Raw genomic sequence first — 23,870 nt, forward strand, 5'->3', positions numbered from 1 at the left:
AATTTACTGCTGTATAATACTTACTTACAATACACGTATTCAGATCCAGAATCCAATGAATCTGATTGATAGATTCCCACAGAGCTTAAACAGACTTTGGATGAAGCTTATAATCATTTGTCTTCAAAAACAAGAGTTTGCAAAAGATGACACAAAGTCCATGGAACAAACAGAAATTTTCAAATGCAAACTTGCTAAGCATCACAAATTTTACAGGCCTGTCATGTCCTTCACTTTGCTACATTGCCTTTCACGGAAAAAAAGCCTAAATCTTGAGCTTGTTTAGCTACATTAACACATCATGAATTGTCACCTTCTCTTGCAGCACAGATAAAATTTACAAATCCTATTACTGACCAACCACTTGATAGTTTGCACTGTTGTTTAGTAAAGTGATAAAAATTCTCTATTTGAAATCTCAGTTAGATGACTTTCATGCAGACATCACTGCACCCTAAGCTGTCCCTAACCATTAAACATATATTTTGCTCCTGAAGGCAAGGCTCCCAATAACCAATGTGTTATTACTAGTTTATGACTAACTGTGTAATCCAGTGATAAGGAACGTCATCGCCTTCTATAAGCCAATCCTTGCAAAAGATAAAAACATTGCCATCCCTCAAAACCTTAAATGGTAAAGGTTGAAAAACATTGTGGATACAAGCCTAGATAATGTAGTTCAGAAAAAGTTAAAATTTAACACTATCTAAATTATTTTATATTATGAAATGTTCCAGGTGAACCTACATTTAGGTTTTGTATTAATCTTGGATACATTTGCAGAAGAGGGTAAAATAATTTTTGCTCCAAAGAAATCAAATGCATGTGAGATGTATGACAAGTGGCTTGTTTGGGTACAAAGGAAAAGGCAGCCCCTGCTACTGCAAACTCCCAAAAGATCAAAACCCTGTTTAATAAGTTTCTTTGACTAAATAAGCTTTCCTTTTAAGATGTAACAGTTGCACTTACTAAAGACTGGATACATCAAGGTATACCAAGGGAACCTCAGAGCATTTAGTAAATCTCTCAGGTCCTCTTGTCTGATATGTTTTTTTACCTAATAATAACAGCCTTTTTACTGTAAAGCCATGCCAAGCAGGGATACTCTCAAACACACTGCACTGCTCTGTACAGACTGCCTCCTAAGCCAGAAACAGTATAGTTGTACACGTAAGCTAATTGACATTATCATCTCTGCACACTACTTGTCCACAGTGTTGTGCAAACATGGCCGTATTGCTTCCTTTTTACATTTCTTACCCCAGGAAGATGCCCCAAGTCAGAGCTAAGGTATGCTACCAGGATAGCATATGTGCATACCAGAAGACTGCCCTGTAGCTTCCACTAAATAATAAGCCCATCAGTATGAATAGTTACTTTAAAAACAGAGTTTATATTCATACGCAGAGTACTCTGCAATATGCAAATTACTTCAATAAGTAATTTGAATGAACATTGTACATGGAGCAGCACAAAACTTGGCAGCTATTAAGATCTGACAAACACTAATTATCCCTAGATTGTACCATACACGTTTATCTAAATTTCTTGTCTTAATATTTGGAGGACTACACAGTTGTAAGAAGTATAAATATTTACATTATTTGAGTTTGGCTGTTGTATAATTATTTGTTATTATTATTAAGTAAAAAACCAAACATACCAGACAAGAGGACCTGAGAAATTTACTGGGCTGCACTAGCTGATGCGGCACAAGCAGGGCTAAGGAAGTGATACTTCCTCTCCACTTGGCACTGGCAAGACCCCAGCTGAAGTACTGTGTCCAGTTCTGGGCACCGCATTTCAAAAAAGATGTGGAGAATCTTGAAAGGGTCCAGAAAAGGACCGCAAGAATGATTAAGGGCCTGGAAGACAAACCTTACAAGGAAAGACTAAGGGATCTGGAACTGTTCAGCCAGGGGAAGAAAAGACTGGGGGAGGGGGGACACTTCGTGGCCATCTGTAAGTATGCAAGAAGTGAATAACAGGAGTTGGGAGAAAAACTGTTCACTAGGGCACCCCAGGGGAGGACAAGGAGCAATAGCCATAAACTGTTACAGGAAGGTTTCAGGTTGGATGTAAGGAAGAACTTATTTGCAGTTAAGGGTGACCAGAATCAGGAATAGACTCCCTAAGGAGGTGATGAAGCCTCCAACCTTGAAAGTCTTCAAGAGGAGGCTGAACAGGCACTTTTCTGAGATCATTTGCTCTCAGCAGTATTCTTGCCCAGAGCAGGGGGGTTGGACTCAATCTTTTGAGGTCCTTTCCAGTCCTTAATTTCTATTAAATGCTCTGAACAGTCTAGCACTATGTTCATGCACAAATGATATGAAAATGTTTTGATTCTAGTAAATTTCTAAGAGGCAGATATGTAACTGAAAATGTATTTATTTGGTATAGGTTTTCTTCTATAGCAAAAAGTTTCAAGAATAAAAAAGAAGCCACTCTCTTCTGAGCCACATAGCGGGTAGGGTTGAGGGTGGAAACTAACACGTATGCAGGCTCAGATCAGGGTACAATAAGATGCAAAAAAGGAGAATGTTTACAACAGGATCATGTGGTTAGTCAGTTATGGCTTATGCACACTACACTTGAATGTATTTTTTATGGTTGCTCTCCTATGTAGTATATACAGAAGTATAAAATAAATCACACCATTGACTTGCTTCTTCTGGGCAACCTTCTAGGTCTTTCTGTATTCTAATTTTTTTTAGAATTCTCTTAGCTGACTTTTTCAGAGCTATCCCCATCTCAGAATGAATTTAGGCAAGTTAGTCAATTTCTCTGCATCTTGACTTCCTCTTTTCCAAAGCAGTATTAACATACACAATGGCCTCATACAGGTTTTGAGAAACTACATTAATGAATGGTAGTACCACATCTTCCAGTCTTTAGAAAAAAGGGAAAAATACTCTACAAGCACTATTTTTAGTATTATTATAAATAAAACTTTGCCCATGGTATGTGCGCACTAGATATCCCGTCCATAGGATTTATCCAAAGCCAAATTATTTCAAGTGAAAAACTTCCACTGAGTTAACAGTGTCTGGATCAGGCCCTATATAATCATTAATCATCTAATATGATTTTGCCTATGCTACCCACTTTTTCGATTTGCTAGTATTACACATCATTATCTTCTCTGTTGACTTAACCTGCAGAGCAGATATATGCTGTCTGATGAAGGCTGTGCCCTTCAGTGGGCGCATCTACACATGCCCCTACAGTGCCGTTGTTACTGTGGTGACACAGCGTCACGTATAGGCACACCCAGTATATACACTATCCGCTACTGAGCTTAGTCAACAGCCTACTTGGATTCTCAAACAACTGTTTCTGCATTTTAAGGCATCAGCAGCTAAGTAGCAATTCTCTTCACAGTTGTAAGATCAAGTACCAAGTTACCACTTAACACCAGGAAAACAGTACTGTCCTGCCCTCTGATACCTGATGCAGAAATCTCTGGAAAGAAAAGTATCAAGAGACGAGCATAAATATATTTTACAAGGAAATGTAATCACTATATAGTTTAATTGTTTGAAAACAGGAAAAGCAAAGTACTGCATTCACCTGACTCCAACTTTGAATTTAAGATATCCTCCCTACGCATTAGATTTTATATATGGAAAATGTATGCATTTGTTACAATTTTCCAAGTATGGAATGTTATTATTGCAGGGTATTCTTAAATCTGGATTCCCCCCCTGCTACAGAGGAGAAGCCAGTGGCAGGCAGGCACAAAACATACAACAGCTCTGGCCCCATGATGTCACCGACACCAATGGAGCTACCATGTGCTCTGTGTCCTAGGCCAGAATGGGGGTGGGTCAGTGACTGACAGTAAGCAGCAGGGGGCATGCAGAGGGGTCAGCAATGGCTGTTGTTGCAACTGTGAGCCCAGGTCAGGGCTGGAGTTCAAACTAGAGCAGCCACCTGTTCCCTCCCACCCCCATTGGTACTCAAATCCAAGACAAGGGGCTTCCTCCCACCCCACCCCCATGTTGAAAGGGGAAAAGAACCTCATCTTGGGTTTAAGTAAATATGGTATTTCAATAGAGGCTGCTCAGAGCCGTTTGTTTCTCCAAATTTAAACATTCTCCATGTGACATTGAATGTTTCCATTCATTAAGGGCCAGGCTGTTCAACATGAAATTTCAGGCATGGTGAATTAACAGTATGCCTCATACATGTAGAGCAAAATGTTTTTGAACTCTTATTCTGTTTGAAGAAGGGAAGGTCACTTGAGACAGCTTCCAGATGCATTCAGGGGTAAATATTATCTTTGAGACAATATAGAAATGGGAGATGCAGAGTTTCAAAGGAAACTCAGGGATGCAAATTGTCCAATGAGTAGTACATGTTATCCTTTTGGAGACCTCATCCCTCCTAGACCTAATCTATGGATTTTTCCATGTAAGAGAAAAGCTATAAGATCTGTGAAGCTGGTGTGGTTCTCCTCAGTTTGTGAGCAAAAAATATAGCACAGTGGGGCCCTAATGTGTTCAACAGCTCTACTGGCTATTATATTATAATAAATAAGCTAGCACCGGGCCAAGGGGGGACGGTGAGAGGGAGGGGCTGAGTATGCATTCCCCAATCTGTGCATGGAGACAATACTTACGTAAAAGCTTCCCTATACAATCCTGACCATATTTGTATATTATGTGTTTGGAAATTGAAATACACTAAAAAACCTTCTTATCCAAAAACAGTACATTTCAATACAACACCAAAGGCAATATCAAGGGCATACCCTCTTAAAAGGTTTCCAGTCTAATATTTCTTTGCTGCTTACTGACCCAGATTTTAGGTGTTATTTAGTTCATGTTGTTCCATTACTTTCAATCCATCTTAGTCAACTGCATATTTAATAAAAAAACCCCTCAAACACTCAAAATGTTCCCATGGACTTAAGTGACCCATTTGGCTGGTGTGATTAAGGCATGCCTGTTCCTGCAGCCAACAGCACACACAAGAGCAACACCTGGCCACCTCTGACCCTCCAGGCTGAATGACCAGGTACCAATTACAGCTGGTACCTCTGGGCTCATAGTTAGACACCTTTACTGCCCTGCCAGCACACTGTGTCCATAGTGATAGAATTTGTTTATTGAGATTTATGAACATGCATCACACATTTTGCAGATCTTTAAAAAGCTCTACCTTTAGCTTTAATGTTCACTGCTTCCTTCTCTAATGGTTATTTAAATCACCAAAAGAAACAAGGAGAAGAGAATGGGGTTAGCAGAATAGATTTCAGTCACAGTGTTTTCGTTGCAAGAGTGACTGTATTATCAATCAGCTGCCTAGATTTAAAACCTTCCATTCGAGTCCTGTTTGTCCAGGATCCTGGATAAGAAGCCAGTTGTCTGTCCTTTCAGATTGCCACTTCACCTATGTGAAAAGCTGCTATATTATTATTACTATTACCGGGTCAAACCTGCCCAATTTCTGACAGGTAAAGTACAGCTACAATGATCTAAAGACATCAATTATTAGCAAGACCAAACAATTTCATGAAAAATTCCATCGAACTGTATGATCAAATCCTTTCAATTTTGAGCTTGTATTCTAGGTGTTTCTTCCATTGAATCACAGCTTTTTCCAAACTTCAGCTATTTCTGCACCTTACTCCCATTCTTTTTATTGAAGGAAGCATGTAATGCAAGGGTAACAGGGATTGGTTTGGAAAAAAAAATATGATTCAAAATTGAATACTATGCCAAACACCACACAGGGACCAAGAGTGAAAGGGCTCAAGGGATAACCCTATTTATGACACAATTAACACATTAAGCACGGCATAAATACAGAATGTAGAGGAAGTCTCATCAAAGGCATTAGTTTCTGTTATCTCCTTTTGTCTATTTATGCTACACAGCATACAAAAAAGATACAAACGATAAGGCTATTTTTAAAACAATATATTTCTATGAAAAGTCCCTTTTATCACAAATTAAAAATAAAGGATTTATTTTGAAAAATCACTTACTGTAGTTATAGTAGGCGAAACTATGCTCTTTGGAAGTACTATGTAATTTATTTAGTGATTCATCACTTCTATAAAGCTAAAGGAAAAAAATATAAGCACAATAACCCAAAATGAAGACTGACAGGTAATTTGGGGATAAGTACTGTAGTAATATTATAAACTGCAATGATATCAGGTAAATGTTACAATTACACAAACTTCACTTAGCAGTAATAAAATGCGAACAACGGTTCTTTCTATCTAAACAATCAACATGTCTATTGCACCCATCACAATCGTGGCGAGATAGTAAGGAGGCCAAAGTACAAATACAGAAAATTGCTTTACAATTTTCTTTAATCTCTCTTCAGGTTTTTCACTGTTTGTTATAGGTGTTTCCTACATTTATAGGGGGAAATCAATGATCATTTGCATCCCTTATTGAGGCACAATTGCCATTGGCTGCTTTAGGATTTTTGTGTCCAAAGGCTCTAGGATTCATCCTAGGATCAGCTTTACTGCTCCTCGAGCATATTTTCATGCAATACATCTGAGAAAAATTATGCAGTGCTGAATTTACCAGGGCAAGATTGGTCATATAAGAATAATCTACTTGGAAAAAATGGAAGAGGAGAGGGCAGAAAACAGAAGCAGAAACTAAACAAAGAACTCACTGATTTAGGAATGAAAAACTCTGCCTAAAGGGATGACTCTCCCCTTTCAACTCAATTCTATTACTCAGCATGGTAATAGAAGAGAAAGGGTGAAATTAGACCATTTAGGCACAGCTCATCAGTTGCAGTAAATGCAGTGTCACGTGACTTTAGAGGAAACTTGGGAAGGACCTGAGGTTCACAGAGGCACAACTTCTCCCCGGCATCTTTTGTGTATAGGTGCTCCATCTTTTTGCATGGGTCCAATGCTACCCTTATTTCTCCCAATGTTTCAGCATCAGTCAACTGCTGCCACTGGTTTAGAATCATACTGCCCTCCCTTCCCTTTTTCAGAAATATGTCTTTCCCAGAAGCTAATCAAGAGACCGGATTTCCATGCTCCCCTATGGGCACTCTTTAGTGGAAACCTGCCCTTCAGGGAGGCATGCAATCAAGGGAAGGAAGAACCTACTTGACATGCTCACTTTCCATATATCCTTTTAAGGGATTTTGCTCTCAGCAATGCATCTTTAGTGAAAACACAATGGAAATTTAAAGTCATTGAGGCTGCTGCAACCCTATTAGACTGGGACAGTGCTAAGTATCAAAACATCTTTAAGAAAAAATGGATTTATGAAGATTTCAAATTTCTCCTTCCCCACCACGGTAAAAATTCTGCCAATCAAGCATTAGCACATTAATTATACTCAGAGTCTGCAGAACCACAAAGACCATTATGATCATCTCGCCTGACCGCCTGCACAGGACATGCAAGTACTATGTTAAAATTCAACAGGCCAGAGTCTGTCTGTTCAAGATAACAATATTGTATGTTTAGATATTAAAATTTGGAGATGTATTTATGGTTTGATAAACTGAGAGCACACCATATAGCATCTCTGCTACCACTTATGGAATAAACTAGGGCATGATTTAACCTAGAGAAATTAACCAACCAATGAAGGAAGACTGCAGGAAACTTCCTAGTCAAGTATAACTTTCTTTAATAAAACTGTTTTTCATTGAAAGGCTTAATTAACATTCAGAAATCAGAGCTCCAGGAATAGGAGACTACAAAAATATTAACATACCTTTGTTGATGTATGTAGGTCAAGGGTACTGAGAAACAGAATAGATTGATGAGAAAATATCCAGGGGGGAACCCCATCATACTGGCTCATTAAGAGATCTAATGCTGTTTAGTCATGCTTATATATTACTTCATTTTAAAATGGAACTTCAGGATTTAAAATAATTATGATTTGTATTCAACTTATTGTTTTAAATATATAGCTTCATGCCTTAACCCTATGGGGTGTGTCCAGACAAGCATGCACATGCCTCTTGCCCCGCCTCAAACCCCTTTGAGGCGGACCAAGAGGCATGTGCGGGAACGAACAAATGGATATCCAGGGGTCTAAAAAAACCACTCCATAATAGAGCGGAGCAAGGCATGGTTCCATACCATGCCCAGAGCCAGTCCTCCAAAAAGAAGCTCTGGTTTTGGCCAGATCATCTCTTTGGTGTCCCTGCTGCCCCTGGTGCTGTCCCAAGGTAAGTGTGCGCGCATGTGTGTGTGGGGGGGTTTCATGGGTCTTGGCGGGTGAGGGGTTGCAGGGGGATGGTTCGGCTCCATGCGGTTCCCATGACAAGCAATCTGCTGCCCGGCCTGGCCCGGTGCGTGGAAACTGCGCAGAGCCAAACTGGGTCCTGCAGGCCCTGGGGTTGCTCATGCTGCCTGGCCCACATCCCTCCCACATCCCTCCATATACACCCACCCACCTTCCCCCACATCTCTTCTCACCCCCTTCCTGCAAACACCACATCCCCCCATCACACACCCATCATGTGTGAAGAAAACCAAAAGCACACATCAACACATACAGGTATTTAGAATTTATTTTTTCATAATGATAGAGACATTGGTAGGCTTCCAAATTGCTTTAACATTGTAAATATACCAATACAGCATTACCCAACTGACTGCTGTCTCTCTGCCTCTCTCTCTATAGGGGTGTGTGTGTGTGTGTGTGTGTGTGTATAGAGTGGTTTTTTGTTTTAACTGTGGAAGAACATGGATTTTGCGGTATTTTTAAAAATGGATTTGGGATGGTGCTGCAGCAGTCCAGCTGGTACAACAGGTAGTGTCCCCAGGTGCCAATTGGCTGGGCCCCAGAAGATCCTAAGAGTGAGTAGCCCTGAGTTGCCTGCCAGGGCAGGTTTTGGTACTGCTGGAGCCAGCACAGGTGCTAGCCCCAGACTCCAGCTCCCCCTGGCTGCAGATCCGGGAGGAGCCAGGCAGCGTTATTTTACCCCAAGTGGCACAATTCGCTCCACAACAAAGTGCATTCCCGAGCATGTGTGTGGAGGCAAAAAGGCCCGGCTCAAATTTGCACCGCTTCTATTTGAGCTCCTGCAAGCACACGTGCTTGCATGTGTGGATGTGCCCATGGAGTACAATTTGTGATGTATCAAAGACCTTTTCCAAGTCTTGAAATATAACATGTAAAAAACTCATATACATCTCTATGTCCAAAGAGAGTCTCATTTCACAAATAAGTGCAAGCACTGAAGCGATTTGATAAGTAAGATTTTCAGGGGTTTGCCCCAAACAACACAACTCACTAAAACCACTTCATATTTTTCCACTTGCTTTGACCCAATAACTAGGAATACTAATGGACAAATTGGTAACTGATTAATTTAATGATGTTTATAAGGAGATGGATAGTAACAGATGAAGGATAAGCTATGGATTTGCTACAGAAATATTCTAAGTTACAGGCACATATTTTTTTCCCTTTTTAAATGCAAAGTAATAAGAAAAAGTTGTTTCCTCTATTGTGCAATACTTAATTTAAATGCATTTATTATAATGACATTATTTCTAGTTATAAATGGCCAATGCACCCAAGCTCAAATATGTTTAATATGGACCTTTTTGTACACCTAATGCCAGAAGAGAACATGTTTCAGTAAGTTAATGAAAACTGCAAAAACTATTTGTTATCTGACTCATTTCCATTCTTTCCCATTTTTACAGGTTTTTTAATTTTGTGTGCATTTCTGTCTGCGTGTGACTCATTATTGTCAAGCACTTTGTCTTATTGTTTCACACTTTTGTTGTACATCACAACTACCCTGCTTTCTAACCTGTTAACATGCCTAATGACACTGTCTTGCTGGAAGGAAAGGAACATTAAGGAATTAGTAGTGACTATCTGGAAAGCAAGTGTCAGATGATCAAAGATATTTTACTGTCATTATAAAAAGTGACTACCACACTCAGTGTGTGAGGTTAAAGAAACACCTCCCATGAAATTCAGCATTTCAGAAGTTTTCTTCGTAGAGGTTTAAAAGAGATCAAATAAAACTTGGTGCAGTTGCAAGGTACAAAAAGTGATTTAGATGCACAATTGGAGGTCAATTGTTCACTATCATCCTCTCTCAAAACGTGCGCAGGATTCCTCTGAAGCATTTCATAAGCTACATGTAGTCAGGTATAACAGTAAGATACACTGTCATCAGAAGAATAGATATTCCCCATGACTTCTCCTATGATAATACACACATTACAACATGATTTCCAGCATGGAATAATGCCTCTAACATTTACACTTCTTAACTATCTTTCCACTTGAGAAAATAGACAGCCCAAAACAATCCTAAATCTGGGGTTGTGTTAAGCTTACATATTTCCATTTCAAAAAACCTGTCCAAAGCTAGTCTTCTTCTATTAGACTGGAGCATACCAAAAGGGGTCTGAAAACAGCCTTGAACAAGGGCTCACTGAAGGAGGCTATCAATTTAGTTGGGGATAAAATGAAGCATTTTAGGAGCTTCTCTCACATTCCAAATGTATTATTTTAAAGACTGCTAACAAAACTTCCTTAAGACTTATAAACAGAAATAAGACCCGTCTAAACTTCCCTAAGACTTGAGGATTGATTTTGCTGACAAGTATTAAAAATTAGTAATTTTAGACATCAAAGCCATTGTATTTGTTCTCTGTTCTTAAATAATCTGCATCATAGTCCCAGAAACTCCACAATTTAGGAAGGACATGGAGAAGTTTGAGAGAGTCCAGAGGAGAGCCATGTGCATGGTCAGAGGGAAAGAGAATAGGCCTTAGGATGAGAGTCTAAGAGCTGTGGGACTTCTCAGCTTGAAGAAGCGCAGACTCAGGGGTGACTTGGTGGCAGCCTAAAAGTACATCAGGATTGGGGAGAACACTTGTTTACCAGAGTGCCCCAAGGGATGACAAGGTCCGCTATCACAAACTCTTCCAAGACCATTTTAGGCTGGAGATAAGGAAAAACATCTTAAGTGTCTGAGCCCCCAAGGCCTGGAATAGACTCCCCTCAGAGGTGGTGCAAGCACCTACTCTGGACACTTTCAAGATACATTTGGATGTTTATCTTGCTGGGATCCTTCAACGCTATCTGACTTCCTGCCCTTTGGGTGGATGGGTCATGGGGGTGTCCTTCTCCCCCAGCTCCCAGGATGCACCATGGTGAAGACAAGCCTTAGGGGTCTAAATTCCATTGAAAAGGATCTTGGAGTCATCACTGACTCCAAGATGAACATGGGATGGCAGTGTGGGGACGTGGTCAGGAAGGCCAACCATACCTTGTCATGCATCCACAGATGCATCTCAAGCAGGTCCGAAGAGGTGATCCTCCCCCTCTATGCAGCACTGGTCAGGCTGCAGTTGGAGTACTGCATCCAGTTCTGGGCGCTGCACTTCAAGAGGGATGTGGACAACATGGAGAGAGTCCAGAGGAGGGCCACTCACATGATCAGCGGACAGCAGGGCAGGCCCTATGAGGAGAGGCTATGGGACCTGAACCTAGTCGGGGGGATCAGCAGGCATTGGGGGAGTCCCTGTTCCCCCGAGCACCGCCAGGAGTGACCAGGAATAATGGTCACAGGCTGGCAAGGGTAGGTTTAGGTTAGATATCAGGAGGCACTACTTCATGGTCAGGGTGGCTAGGATCTGGAACCAACTTCCAAGAGAAGTGGTGCAGGCTCCTACCCTGGGGGTTTTTAAGAGGAGGTTAGATGAACATCTTGCTAGGGTCGTTTGACCCCAGTACTATTTCCTGCGTTGGCAGGGGGTCGGACTAGATGATCTGCTCAGGTCCCTTCGGACCCTAAAAACTATGAAACTATGAAACTGTGAAACACTACAAACATGAAGTCTCATCATTAACCTTGTTATTTTTCAGGCTGTCAAACAAGCAAATGCTTAAGAAAATCATATGTAAATACACATCCACATACACTATGTCTACATCTATATGTGTTATATATTGTTATAAAAATCTTTTTTCTATCCTAGAATGTTCAGAAACATCAACTGGAAAGATTTTTTTACATAGTATTTTTATATTTATGACATTGTTTTGGGTCATTTTATAGGTACTGCTTAAAGTGAGTTAATTTGCTAATAACTTCCTGCTTTTTGAAGACATGTAGAGAAGGACTAAAGAGGACTAACGGCCACTTATTTTACAAAGGAAAGGATACAAAAATATTCTCAATAAAATTATCAAATTCTCAAAATAATTTTGATCAATATATCGGTGGCATATATACCCTCCAAAGCATGCAGGACAGTGAGATAAAGTTTTAATCAGTGTTTTATATGAGCTACATAATCAGTCTGCAGTTCTGCATCCTTGGCAATCTCACCTCAACTTTGTTCATTAAGCCACGCCTCTAGGAGTAATTCAAACCACCGAGCATCCTCTTACTCACCCAAAAATGTGTCAACCCCTCTTCTGCCCATCTGGATCAAAATTACACAAGTCCAAAGCAAAGAGTGAGTCATGTTCACACGTATTAAGTGACAGGTGTGTTGCAGGAAATCCTGGCAATTATAGGAGACCCCACAGAAAACAGATGAAGTACAAGCTCTGCCTACACTCAGTCATTATTGTGGACAAAAGAAGACTGAAAGGAGATTTGAAAACAACCTTCAAATACCTTATGGGTACAGAGATAAACTATCAGTTGTAGCCATGGGAGATGGGGGTAGAAGCAATGGCTTTAAGCTGCAGCAGGGGAAATTTAGGTTTGAGATTAGGGGGAACTTCCTAAGTATGAGAATGATCAATATATAAAAAGCTATTCAGACACAGCACCAGAGTTAACTAGGCTATTCTTCACACCTTATCACTGATTTGCACAGACAGCACCAACTATAACTGGGCCTTTGTTTCAGAGAGGAGATCATTTACAAGCTCAGTCAGTACAAAAGAAATATCATATCATAAGTGCAATTACTATGATTCCAAATACTCACCTGTGCATGAGAAATCATCCACACGGACATATCCTGGAACACAGTCACAACGATATGATCCCGGCAGGTTAACACACACTGTATTGGCATGACAGTAATGCATCTTAGCAGCACACTCATCAATATCTGAAGGCAAAAAAGAATTAGCAGGAATAAGAGTCAGAGTTGAATGCCTTAGAATGACACAACATTGAAATAAGATAAGAGAAATTCCAATTACAAGCCTAAGAAGAACCTCAAAAGACAACACATTTTAAATTCACATATTCAACTAGTGAGTTTGTAGTAGAAAACTCTCAAGGAAGCATTAAGACTCCTGCAGCACAATAATGTACAGTTCACAGACATTTCCAAAAATGTGAAGTCTTGGGAAATGGAGAAATATTCAAGCCCCCCCACACCCTAATATTTCCCATTTAAAGCATTAAAACAACAAAAAGTAATCACATAAACAAACCAAGTGATGCATGCTTCAGGTACTGGTCTTTCCAGTATCACTGGAACACTTTAAGTGCAGACAGAAGTGACAATTTGGCCACAGAAAGCAGTTTATAGCTGTGACCAAACAAGTGCATGGCTGCAAACTGCTTAAAAATGGTCAATTAGTTGAAAATCTGACCTGTCATTGCATGAGATATCAGAAAAAGATGTTACAAAATGTAGTGTCTTCTGTAATTTGTGTCTGCTGAGCTCCCAGCCTACCCGTTTTCAGCATGGAAGGGAGAAAGGGTGCAGAGGGAGTTCAGTCTTGGGGGTTTTCAGCCCTGCTTACAAGTTGGGGCAAGTGTATAGCAGCCCCCCTCCCAAGGTGGGTGGCTCCAATTCACCCACTCCACCCTCCAGCAACTTCTGTTCTGTCTGGAGTAACACTGTAACTCAGAACACTTTCCAAAAATCTTTCTGAGTTACAGCTTGGAGCTACACTTCTGTCTGCACCCTTTTTTCATGCCTCCCTCCTCTAGCTAAGTGAGACGCACCTTAATCCCAGGCATGCTCCCAAGGCCATACCTTCAGGGGTGCTCTTCAGCCCCAAACCTCTTTTATCATCTGCTGCTTCACCACCGAGAAAAGACTGAGATGCTTCAAAGGTCACCTCTCTAATCAAAGTCACCTCAAATGATTCAACTCAATCAGGTTTTGCCAGCTCTTAGCAGATTTTGCCAACTAGAAAAATCACACCCCAGAAATGATAGATTCCCCTCTTCCTCAGAGGAAGCCTGCCTGTATGTTCAAATGTTCTGAAATCACACCTAGCATTAACAACAATGATTGTAAGAGACAACAAAAGGATTTATTATGAAAAGAAGGTCAAACACAAGAAATCAGTAACCATATGCTGAGATAGAGATCTAAGCGTAAACCAACAAAAGAAAATGTCAAAACAGTACTATAGTCTTATCTTGCATCTGACACCTAATATAGCTTCAATTCAGCTCAACAGGTTAGAATGTAGCTCCCCCCCTCTGACCTTTCTGACAGGACTCCATGAAACTTCCCCTGTCTTCCTGTTTCACTGCCTTGTTGCATGATAATTTTAGGTGGCTTCTAGAGCTCTTAACCCTGGGGCTGACTGCATGGTACCACCTTAAACGGCTTAAGGCATTCATTATATGGATTAAAATTATGCCACTCCAGCGCAGGATTATTTTTAATTCACCTAATTTTGTTCCTGTTCCATTAAGGTATGGCCACTTTCCACAGGTATTCCACCCAAGCTGAAGTCCTCCAGCATCCCAGGATGTAGTGGGCCCTCCTGAGACAGGGCTAGCAGGTCTATACTCTTATTTACATCCTTTCAGACATAAAGGGCATTTATACACTTGATCTGGGAGATGGGGAGAGAGGCACTTTATTTTGAGTGGTTTCAAGGGTTACTCAGATTAAGACGTCTGGAGCATCATGTGTATCAGCATCCCCACACTGAAAAATTGCGGTGGGAGAGCTTCAACTAAAGTTCATCAAACAGGGTTTAGTTAAAGCACCCCTGCTGCCACTTTAGAGCATGGGAACGTTGATACATGTGATGCTGGAGTCTGCTGGAGCACAGTAATTACCACGTTGCAGCTATAATTACAGTGCATCAGAATAGCTTTGATGCATGTGTATAGGTGCCCAAAGATTACTAATCCAATATCTGAAAGAGACACTTTCTCACTTCATTTCCCTACTGTGAAGAATGTCTTCTCCTAAATAGCCTGTTCTTGGGTGTTATTCTTATAGGTGTCTTCTCTCAAGATCTTGGGTAACTGGTGCCACCTTAGTCGGGGGGGGGGGCACGTGCCCCCCCAGCAACCAATCAGCAACTGCAAGGGGGAGGGGGTTCACCTGACAACAAAACATACCAACCAGTGAATGGCCGTGCTGCTCCTGAAAGCAACCACGACACTCTCAGAAGTGGTTGTGCCCTACATCCAGTGCTCCCACTCCCCGGCTGGTCAGGGGGTGCACTAGCTCTCTCAGGGGGTGCACCTCCTATGCGTTGCCACTGCTCAAGATGTGAATTCACAGACAACATCTATGCAAATCTATTAGACTGGCCATTAAGCCTACCTATGTCAGATGCTAATTCTCACTGATTACTTCTCTCAGCTATTTAGGCTTCTCCCAGCTACTAAACTCATTGTTTAGGGAGCAACATCTGAAGATCACTATCATGTTAATCAATCCTAGTCCTTTTATACCACATGAGATACAGTTATATCAAATATCATAATATATATAAGGACAATAAGGCTAAATGCAGCTTGATGCTACCTACACAGACTACACATGCCATTATCAGTAAAACAGGCTCAAGAAAACATGCATGGTATTCCACAAATACCTCAAAATATAGGTTTGTGACACCAAATCTCTGAAACAACCCTGTGTTCAGGACTAGAAGGAAGGTAAGTGGAATTTTACTAGCTACATTGGCTCTGTGACACCAAGATAATGTCTGGCACAAAGGAAACCTCAACTGCCCAAAGACAGCAGACTTAAGTTTGCTTTCCATTTTTTCCAATGAAATGAAACAAACAAAAAAGCTGAAGACTCAGCCCAGTGCCTCCACTTGTTATTAGCAGATTATTGCAGCTAATGTGAGGCCAGCACTCAATTTTTGTTGTTTGATTAAGGGAACTGAAACTGCCATTTGCTAAACTGTTTAAATGCCATGAAACTCAGCTAAAGAAGATACTTCAGGAGCAAACAATTACCTTTACTGATTGGAACTGATTTTTTACTCATTTTAGGAAGAAGAGACTCTACTGACTTCCCAAGAATTATTCTAGAGTGACTGCATGCCAGTGTAACAGAATGGACAACTGGGCCTATTTTTTACTGCATTCTCTTTACAAGTTATTTTTTTATTGAACGTTATGCTCAATATAGACACTGAATTGACAGCATAACTGAAAATAAAAGTCTCCTGTTTCCTCTGTAAAAATGGCGCAGAACAGGCAGGTTCTCAAACCCTTCTTATCATACACGCCTCAATCTGGCCTGGAAGAATGTCCATAAATGTGAAAAATACTTCCATTTTCTTTCTGACAACAGGCCTTTCCTATTCATAGCAGCTCACGTAGACATATACAACCTAGCTTTGAGCTCCCTGGTTTGGGTGTTACTAAGCCTAGTCATGGCAGCAAGGAGCCCAACACAAGCTAGAAAACCTACCTGAGATGCTCTGCTGAGGTTATCCACTGGTGCTGCTTCCATAGCAACACTGCTAGCAGTACCAAAACTAGTTACATTAAAGCTAGTTCAGAAATGTCTATCCATGTTTTGCAATGTAGACAGACCTTCCACAACCTCTGTACTGAAATTACAACAAACACGCCAACAAACATTCTGGTTTCTGCACTATGGACATCCATTCCATCGGGAACTAGAAGGACCACTAATTAAATCTTTTCACATTGGCCATGAAACAGCTGTCTGTTGGCACCAACTTTTGATCACTACCAATACAGGCTGAATTTGAAATGATAGCCTAAAGGCAAAAGATTCTATATTCCATTACAAATACCTTGAGCTATCCACTTCCTTCATTCTGGTTATTTCTGATGCTGAACCTCTTGATAAAATGTATAAAAATGTCAAAAGCATCAGTATATGAAAGAAAAATGCCCAAAAAAATTTCCCATGTCTTCTTATTACACCACTGCGCCATGGGGCCACCTGGGACATGCTCAGGTGTTGATATGTTCACACTACTCTGCTTGCCGCCTCTTTTTAATAGGCTTTTGGTTCATAGCTTTGAGGGGTTTTGTTCTTGCATATCTAATAATTTCTGGCATAAAAGGAAAGGGAAAGATGCCTGAAAAGAATGCCTAGATCTCAAATCAGCAACTAATTCACCTGAAAATTAATCTGACATGGTGCCATCTTTGTCTTTAGCCATCTCTGTCTTTAGCCATCTCTATGTATTCACTGGACAATGACCAAGAAAATAAAAATGGAGGTACTGAAAAGTCTTGAACAGGAAGAAATTAATTAGCATTTTGATTTGCTGTAAGGGAAAGCACTATCAAAAGAATACCACCCCCTTTGCTCCTCCTCAAACCACCAGAAGTGAAAATGAAATTCACAATCCTGAGTGGCACCTCTCTGCAGCACAATGATCCTGCTGAATCTCATAAGGAATACTAACAACGTCAAGCATTGTTTTGATTATAGATGAGTAAACTGACAGCTACCAGCACTAACTTGCAGCACTAGTCCTCATGTTCAAGAGATTAAAGGACTAAATTTGGCACTGGCAAAAAAGGTGAGGATGAAGTGAGGGTGCCTTCCTTCTTTGCTCATCCACTGAAGCCCATCCTCAGGCTTTCCCTGTGCCTCTTCTTGTTTCTCATATGTTCACCTTCACTTCTTTATATTTTCCACTGCCCCTATAAAAGTCTTAAGCCTAATCTACATACATCTCTTTTACAGGGGACAGTTATGGGAGGTCACAAACTGGTAAGAGTATTTTTCCAGACAAGTTCTGTAGATAAGTGGTCCAAAACTGTTAGTCCACAACTCTCTACAAAACCTTAGGTAAGATTAGGTGTCCATGACAAAAAGCTTTGGGTTTTTACTTAACATTAAAGTAACATCCATAAACCATACCATAGTATATATCAGCTTGAATGTAATGGAACTCAAATTGTGATTCATGCGTATAGATTGCTTGTCGCATTTGAAATATTAGAGCTCATCTTCTGGTGGTCTTTTGAGGTGATAAAAATATATGATTTATGTTTCTCTCTGGCCTGGTGAAGTAGTTTGTTTTTCTTTTTAAAAGGTATACTTATGGCCTTTAAAATTAAACTTGACATGGCATAATGATCCTTCACATATCAGCAACTTCCATCTGCATAATCTCGTTCTCTTCAATGACAAAGACACATTTGGGCTACAGCTTTTCAGTGAGGATTACTGCATTAAAGTATAGTTTGGTTTGGTAAAAAGAACAAGACCATTCTTTAACTAAATTTAAAGTATTGCCTTAATAGGTATTTAAGAAGACTTAATTGCCTGTATAGAGGACTCCTAAGGTAAAATGCTCCCAATATAGCTGTCAGGTAAAGGCCATATTTCCTCTATTTCTAATATAATTCATGAAATTTCAAGGATGAAGGTAATGACAAAAAGGAAAGAGAACAATATTTTGGGCCAAATTCCCAGCAGGTGAAAATTAGCATAGATGCACTGACCCTAACCTCCACTGATATAATTTGGTACAGCTCAAATCAGGATGCCTGATAATGAATAGTAAATGATTTGTACATAAAAATAAAAATATACTAGACAATTAACTGCCTTATCATTGTACCATCCTCTTCGTCCATAATAGAGTCAGACTAAATTATAGTGTCAAAGAAAAGGAACTCCTATTAAAAAGTCAATTAATTACAATTATTATACTATTTATTTATTTATATTATTTGAGTGTATTTGATTGAAATAAAACTGGAGGAAAACCATTTTATGCAAGTCCACAAGTAATGAAGAAAAGTAAACAATGTCTGAACTAAGCCCCTAAGAAACCATGCCTGCTCCAAGAGAAAGGCAAGAAAGATACATTAGCACATTAAATACCCATGCTAAGTATATTTGTAGACCCAAAATGAGAAAGTATGCATGGCCAAAACAGAAGAGATTTTCTTTTGTGCAACTCAGTGGGACTAGGGAAACAAGTCCTCAGCCAACTCCATCAGTTGTCTAGTCACTAACATGAGTCTGTCACATGCTTGGTCTTTGTTCATTATTAATCACCTCCACTATACTGTAAAAAAGTTACTACTTCCAAAAGGTCATCAAACTCTCTAGATGCTCTTTTTAAGTGCCTGCTTTCCCTCATGAAATGATGGGACTTTTCATACCTATCATCAGGTCTGCTGGGGTCATAAAAATATGCAGCCTGTGAGAATAACCTTGACAGCAAAACAATTTAAATGACTACCAGAAACTGTATGCGTTTTAAAATAACTTTCTTGGACAGGGTTAACATCATTACTAGTTATTTGCAATTCTAGCACAAATCTAATGGGAGGCAATAACACAAATGTATAAAAATAAATATTCCAGCATCTATGTCGGATCTTTCTATGTGCTGGCTTCAATTTTAGAATAAAATACCATCATTAAAAACAAATCCTCCAAACCTACTGGATGTTTCATTTGAGATCATATGCTACCATTTCTCATCTTAAATTGCAGCCATTTTGTACAACCCAATTCTCTCATGAAAAAAAAATGTTTTGGTTGTTTAAGCCAAGATTATGTATGGTTTGTCCAATCATGTTTACTGGCAGATATTGGTCTCGGAGATTGTGCCTTTGGTGGGTTACTGGGTACCACCACAGCTTCTTGAGTGGCTGAGGCGTCCAATGCATAACAAGCAGACCCTCCAGCAAGTTGACATACAAACTCAGTTGAGCTTGCGCCAGCATACTGCCATCTTGCCTTGCCTGCCTCTGATGCCTTTTCTCTATCTTATTATTGACCCTCTCTATCTTGAAGTGATGTAGGCCCTGCTTCATGGCAGTATTCCACTTCCAGAGATCTGAAGCGAATGATTCCCAGTGTTGGCAATCGATGCATAGCTTACACAAGTTTTTCTTGCACACATCAACAAAACGAAGTTTGGCCATCCACGTTGATGCTTCAGTTCACAATAGAGTATATCCTTGGGGATTCAGCCATCACTCATATGATTCACAAGTCCTAATCAACAGAGGCATCTCTGTCTTAGGAGCATGAACATACTGGGTATCTAGGCTTATTCCAGAACAGCAAAGTTGGAGATTTTGTTATGCCATGTTATGCCCATGATATGACAGACAGATCAAAGATGGAAACTGTTCAAGTTTCTTTCTTCCTTGGCATAAAGAGTCCATGTTTCACTGTCGTACATTAAAGAGCTAAGTACACAAAGGCTGTAGAAGGGCATCTTTGTTGAAAATGCAAGTGCTCTGTTTTTTTCAAACTCTCTTTTGAAATATAGCCACGGCATGGCTTGCCTTTCAAATGCAAGTGTTAAGTTCGGCTTCCAAGCCAAGATTTTCCGAGACAGCAGAGCCCAAGTAAATGAACTTTTCAACCACTTCCAGGCTTTCATCATGAGGATGGTCAACTTGTTGACCCAAGACTATGGTCTTCTTTAGACTAATGGTCAGAGAAAAATCATCACAAACACAAGAAAAGCGATCCATAAGAATTTGCAGCCCTGCTTCTTTATGATTAACAACTGCTATGTCATTGGCAAAGAGCATTTCACAGACAAGAACTCTCTCAGGTTTTAGGTTTTGCTTTGAGATGAGTGAGGTTAAAGAGTTTTTGCATCAGATCTTGTCCAAAGACATACTCCTTCTGAAGAGTAACTGAATGCATATTTGAGTAGGACAGAGAAGAAAATCCCAAAAATTGTCAGAGCTAGGACATAACCCTGTTGGATACCACTCTTGATTTCAAATTCTTCCAAATGTGACCCATCAAACTGCACTGTTCCATGCAGACCAATGTGGAAGGACTTCATGATGCTCAGAAGCACAGGAGGGTAGCTAATCTTTTTCAGGATTCAGAACAAACCATCTCTGCTGATAAGATCAAAAGCTTTGATGAAATTGACAAATGTTATGTACAGAGATTTCCTTTGTTTATGGTACCTTTCTAGAAATATGGTATTTCTCACAAGGAAAATACCATATCCATTGTGGATCTACCAGATCTGAAACCACATTGAGACCCAGGATAGTTTCTGTCTGCAAGGGTCTGCAGTCTTAGCAGGACAGCTTTGATGAACAGCTTCCCAGAGGTGCAAAGTAGGGCTATACTGTGATAGTTTCTGAAGTCACTCATATCACCTTTGTTTTTGTACAGAGTGACTATGCTTGCATCCAGAGACAGCCCTAACAGGGTACGGGGTCTGGAAGTGAAGAAGCCAGCAGCAAAGAGGTGGGGGGGAGGTGTGGTGAGCGGCTGGATGAGAAGCCAGCGATGGCAGCGCAGAGTCGCCAGCACTAGGCAGGCCCTGCAGGAGGGACCGGGGCTGGAGCCAGGGCCACGACCACTCCACTCAGCTTCATGAGGGCCCCAAAGCATGGGGCCCTAGGCAGTCACCTTGATTGCCCTCCCCCCCCAGGTATGGCCCTGCTTGCATCCTTCATATCTTGAAAAGCTTCATCTTCTCTCCAATACATACATATTAATTCATGAAGATGGAGGAGGAAGGATTTCCCACACTTAACAATGTCAGCCAGTATGCAATCCACACCTGGGGCTTTATCACAAGCAAGCTGATCAATGGCTTTTTCTGCTTTGTCTATAGTAGGTTCATGGTCAAGTGCCGTCAGGGTTCAGAGATCTTCAAGTGCATCAAGAGCAGAGTCATGGACTACATTTTCACAAAAGTAGAGTTCTAAGTAATGGTCAACCGATTGAGCCATCTGCTTATTGTGATGATTGATGACTTCACCTGTGGAGGATTTTAAAAGGGCAGTCTTCCTTGGAACAGGCCCAAGAGTTTTCCTGATGCCCCCATACATTGCTTGCATGTCGCCTAGGTCAACAGCTTTTCAGATACTTTCACACAGTTGTAGCCAATAATCATTTGCATACTGTCTCACTGTACATTTGACCTTTAGCTGGATCTCTCAAAGAGCCTGCAAGTTGGAGTGACTAGGGTTACACTTATATTCAAGGAGAGCTGACCATTTCTTTTCTAGAAGCAGGATCATTTCAGATGAATTCTCATCAAACTAATCATTTGAGCGGTGATGCAAAGTACCACAAGGGTCCAAGGCAGTTGACAGATGGCTCCTTTGAGCTGAACCCATTTCTCCACAGCAGTATTACATGACCTAAGAAAGGACAGAACCCCAGAGACAGTCTTGATTAATTGAGACTATGTGTCTTTGGCTTTCAGTCACATGGCATTTATTTGAAGTAAGGAGAGTTTCTTGCTATTCTATAATTTCCTGGGATGCAATCTGACTTTAGTGCACAACAGTGAATGATCTGTATCACAGCCAACAATCTGACAGGATCACATGATGATTACAAACTAAAGATTGGCAAAACTAGCAAGTTTTCAGGTTTAAATACTCTTCCTCAGGCTGAGGGCACATCTACAGTTGGTCTGTGCTCTTCCTGATTGGGCTGCATAGTAAAGAGGCCAAAGGGTGGTATGCATGTGCAAGAAAGCCAGTCAGTGAAGACGTTAATTGAAGAGTCAGTGGGTGAGAGACCAGGGAGGCAGAAAGGGGAATGAATGCAACTGGTGAATAGAAGAGAGATACCTGGGGGGAGTCAGATGTTAGGCAAGTTATAACATGTCATAAAGTCAATGCTTATATTTCGTTCATGATTTTTTTGTATCCAGAAGTTCATAGGCTCAGCTGTAAAAAAGTGTTTTGTAAATACCCTTTGCAGATGCAACTGTGAGATTGGAGAAAGAGTGGTTTTCTTGTAAGAAATGTGCCCACACAGGTAATGGGTATTCTTGTCTTTCATAGATTTCTGGTGTGTGTTCATTCTGGTACACAGTTGTTTGGTTTCTCCTACATGTTTTCCATATGGGCATTTAGTGCGCTGGATGAGATATATTACATTTCTGGAGGGGCAGATGTCAGAACCAGGAATGGTGATAGTTCTGTTGTGGGGTGTAGTAATTGTGGGGGTGATAGAGATGTCCTGGCAGGTTTTACATTTCTTGTCATGGCATGGTCTGGATCCATTCAGATCTATTTGGGCCACAGGAAGTTTGCTTCTGGTGATGAGGCTAACAACATTCCGTGCTTGTTTGAAGGCTGGGCTGGGCAGTTCTGGAAAGATGTTTTTAAGAATTGGGTCTTTTTCTATATGGGTCGCAACTGTTTAAGGAATTTCTATATAGGTTTGAGGGAGGGGCGATATGTCATAACCAGTGGTGTGTGATTCGTGGTGGGTTTCCTTTCTTCCTTCTGTACTACAGTAATTCTTCACATAGTGTCCAGGTGGCTCTTTCAAATGTCCAAGCTATCTCTCTAGAGGAGGGTCCTTGTTGAGTGAAAGCCTTTCTGAGTTTTGTGAGGTGCCAATCCCGGGTGTTCTCCTCAGTGCAAATTTGGTGGTATCTGAGGGCTTGGCTGTATATTACAGTTTTCTTTGTGTGTTTAGGATGATTGCTGGATGTGTGCAGATACGTATGTTGGTCTGTGGCTTTCTTGTATAACGTGTCTGCATTTTACCATTATGGATATTGATCATCATGTCTAAAAAGGAGATGCTGGTGCTGGAGTATTCAAGAAAGTCATAGTTTCATAGTTTCATAGTAGCTAGAGTCGTTAGGGACCTAGGTAGATCATCTAGTCCGACCCCCTGCCTTGGCAGGAAAGAGCACCAGGGTCAGATGACCCCGGCAAGGTGCTCATCTAACTTCCTTTTAAAAATCCCTAGGCTAGGAGCCTGCACCACTTCCCCTGGAAGCCGG

The 23,870-nt window shown here is 40.7% G+C and overlaps 1 protein-coding gene across 2 annotated transcripts in view; it reads right to left on the reverse strand.

Moving 5' to 3' along the window:
* NELL1 (neural EGFL like 1) overlaps positions 1–23,870 on the reverse strand; it is a 502,747-nt gene that overhangs the window by 243,617 nt on the left and 235,260 nt on the right. For both annotated transcript variants that reach the window (XM_019551935.1, XM_019551934.1), the window contains exon 13: positions 12,932–13,057. In XM_019551935.1, coding sequence (XP_019407480.1) covers positions 12,932–13,057 — 126 coding nt within the window. The remainder of the gene's footprint in view (positions 1–12,931; positions 13,058–23,870) is intronic.

This window comes from Crocodylus porosus, unplaced genomic scaffold (genome assembly GCF_001723895.1).
Source record: "Crocodylus porosus isolate Cpor-Errol unplaced genomic scaffold, CroPor_comp1, whole genome shotgun sequence".
Classification (NCBI taxonomy): Eukaryota; Metazoa; Chordata; order Crocodylia; family Crocodylidae; genus Crocodylus; species Crocodylus porosus.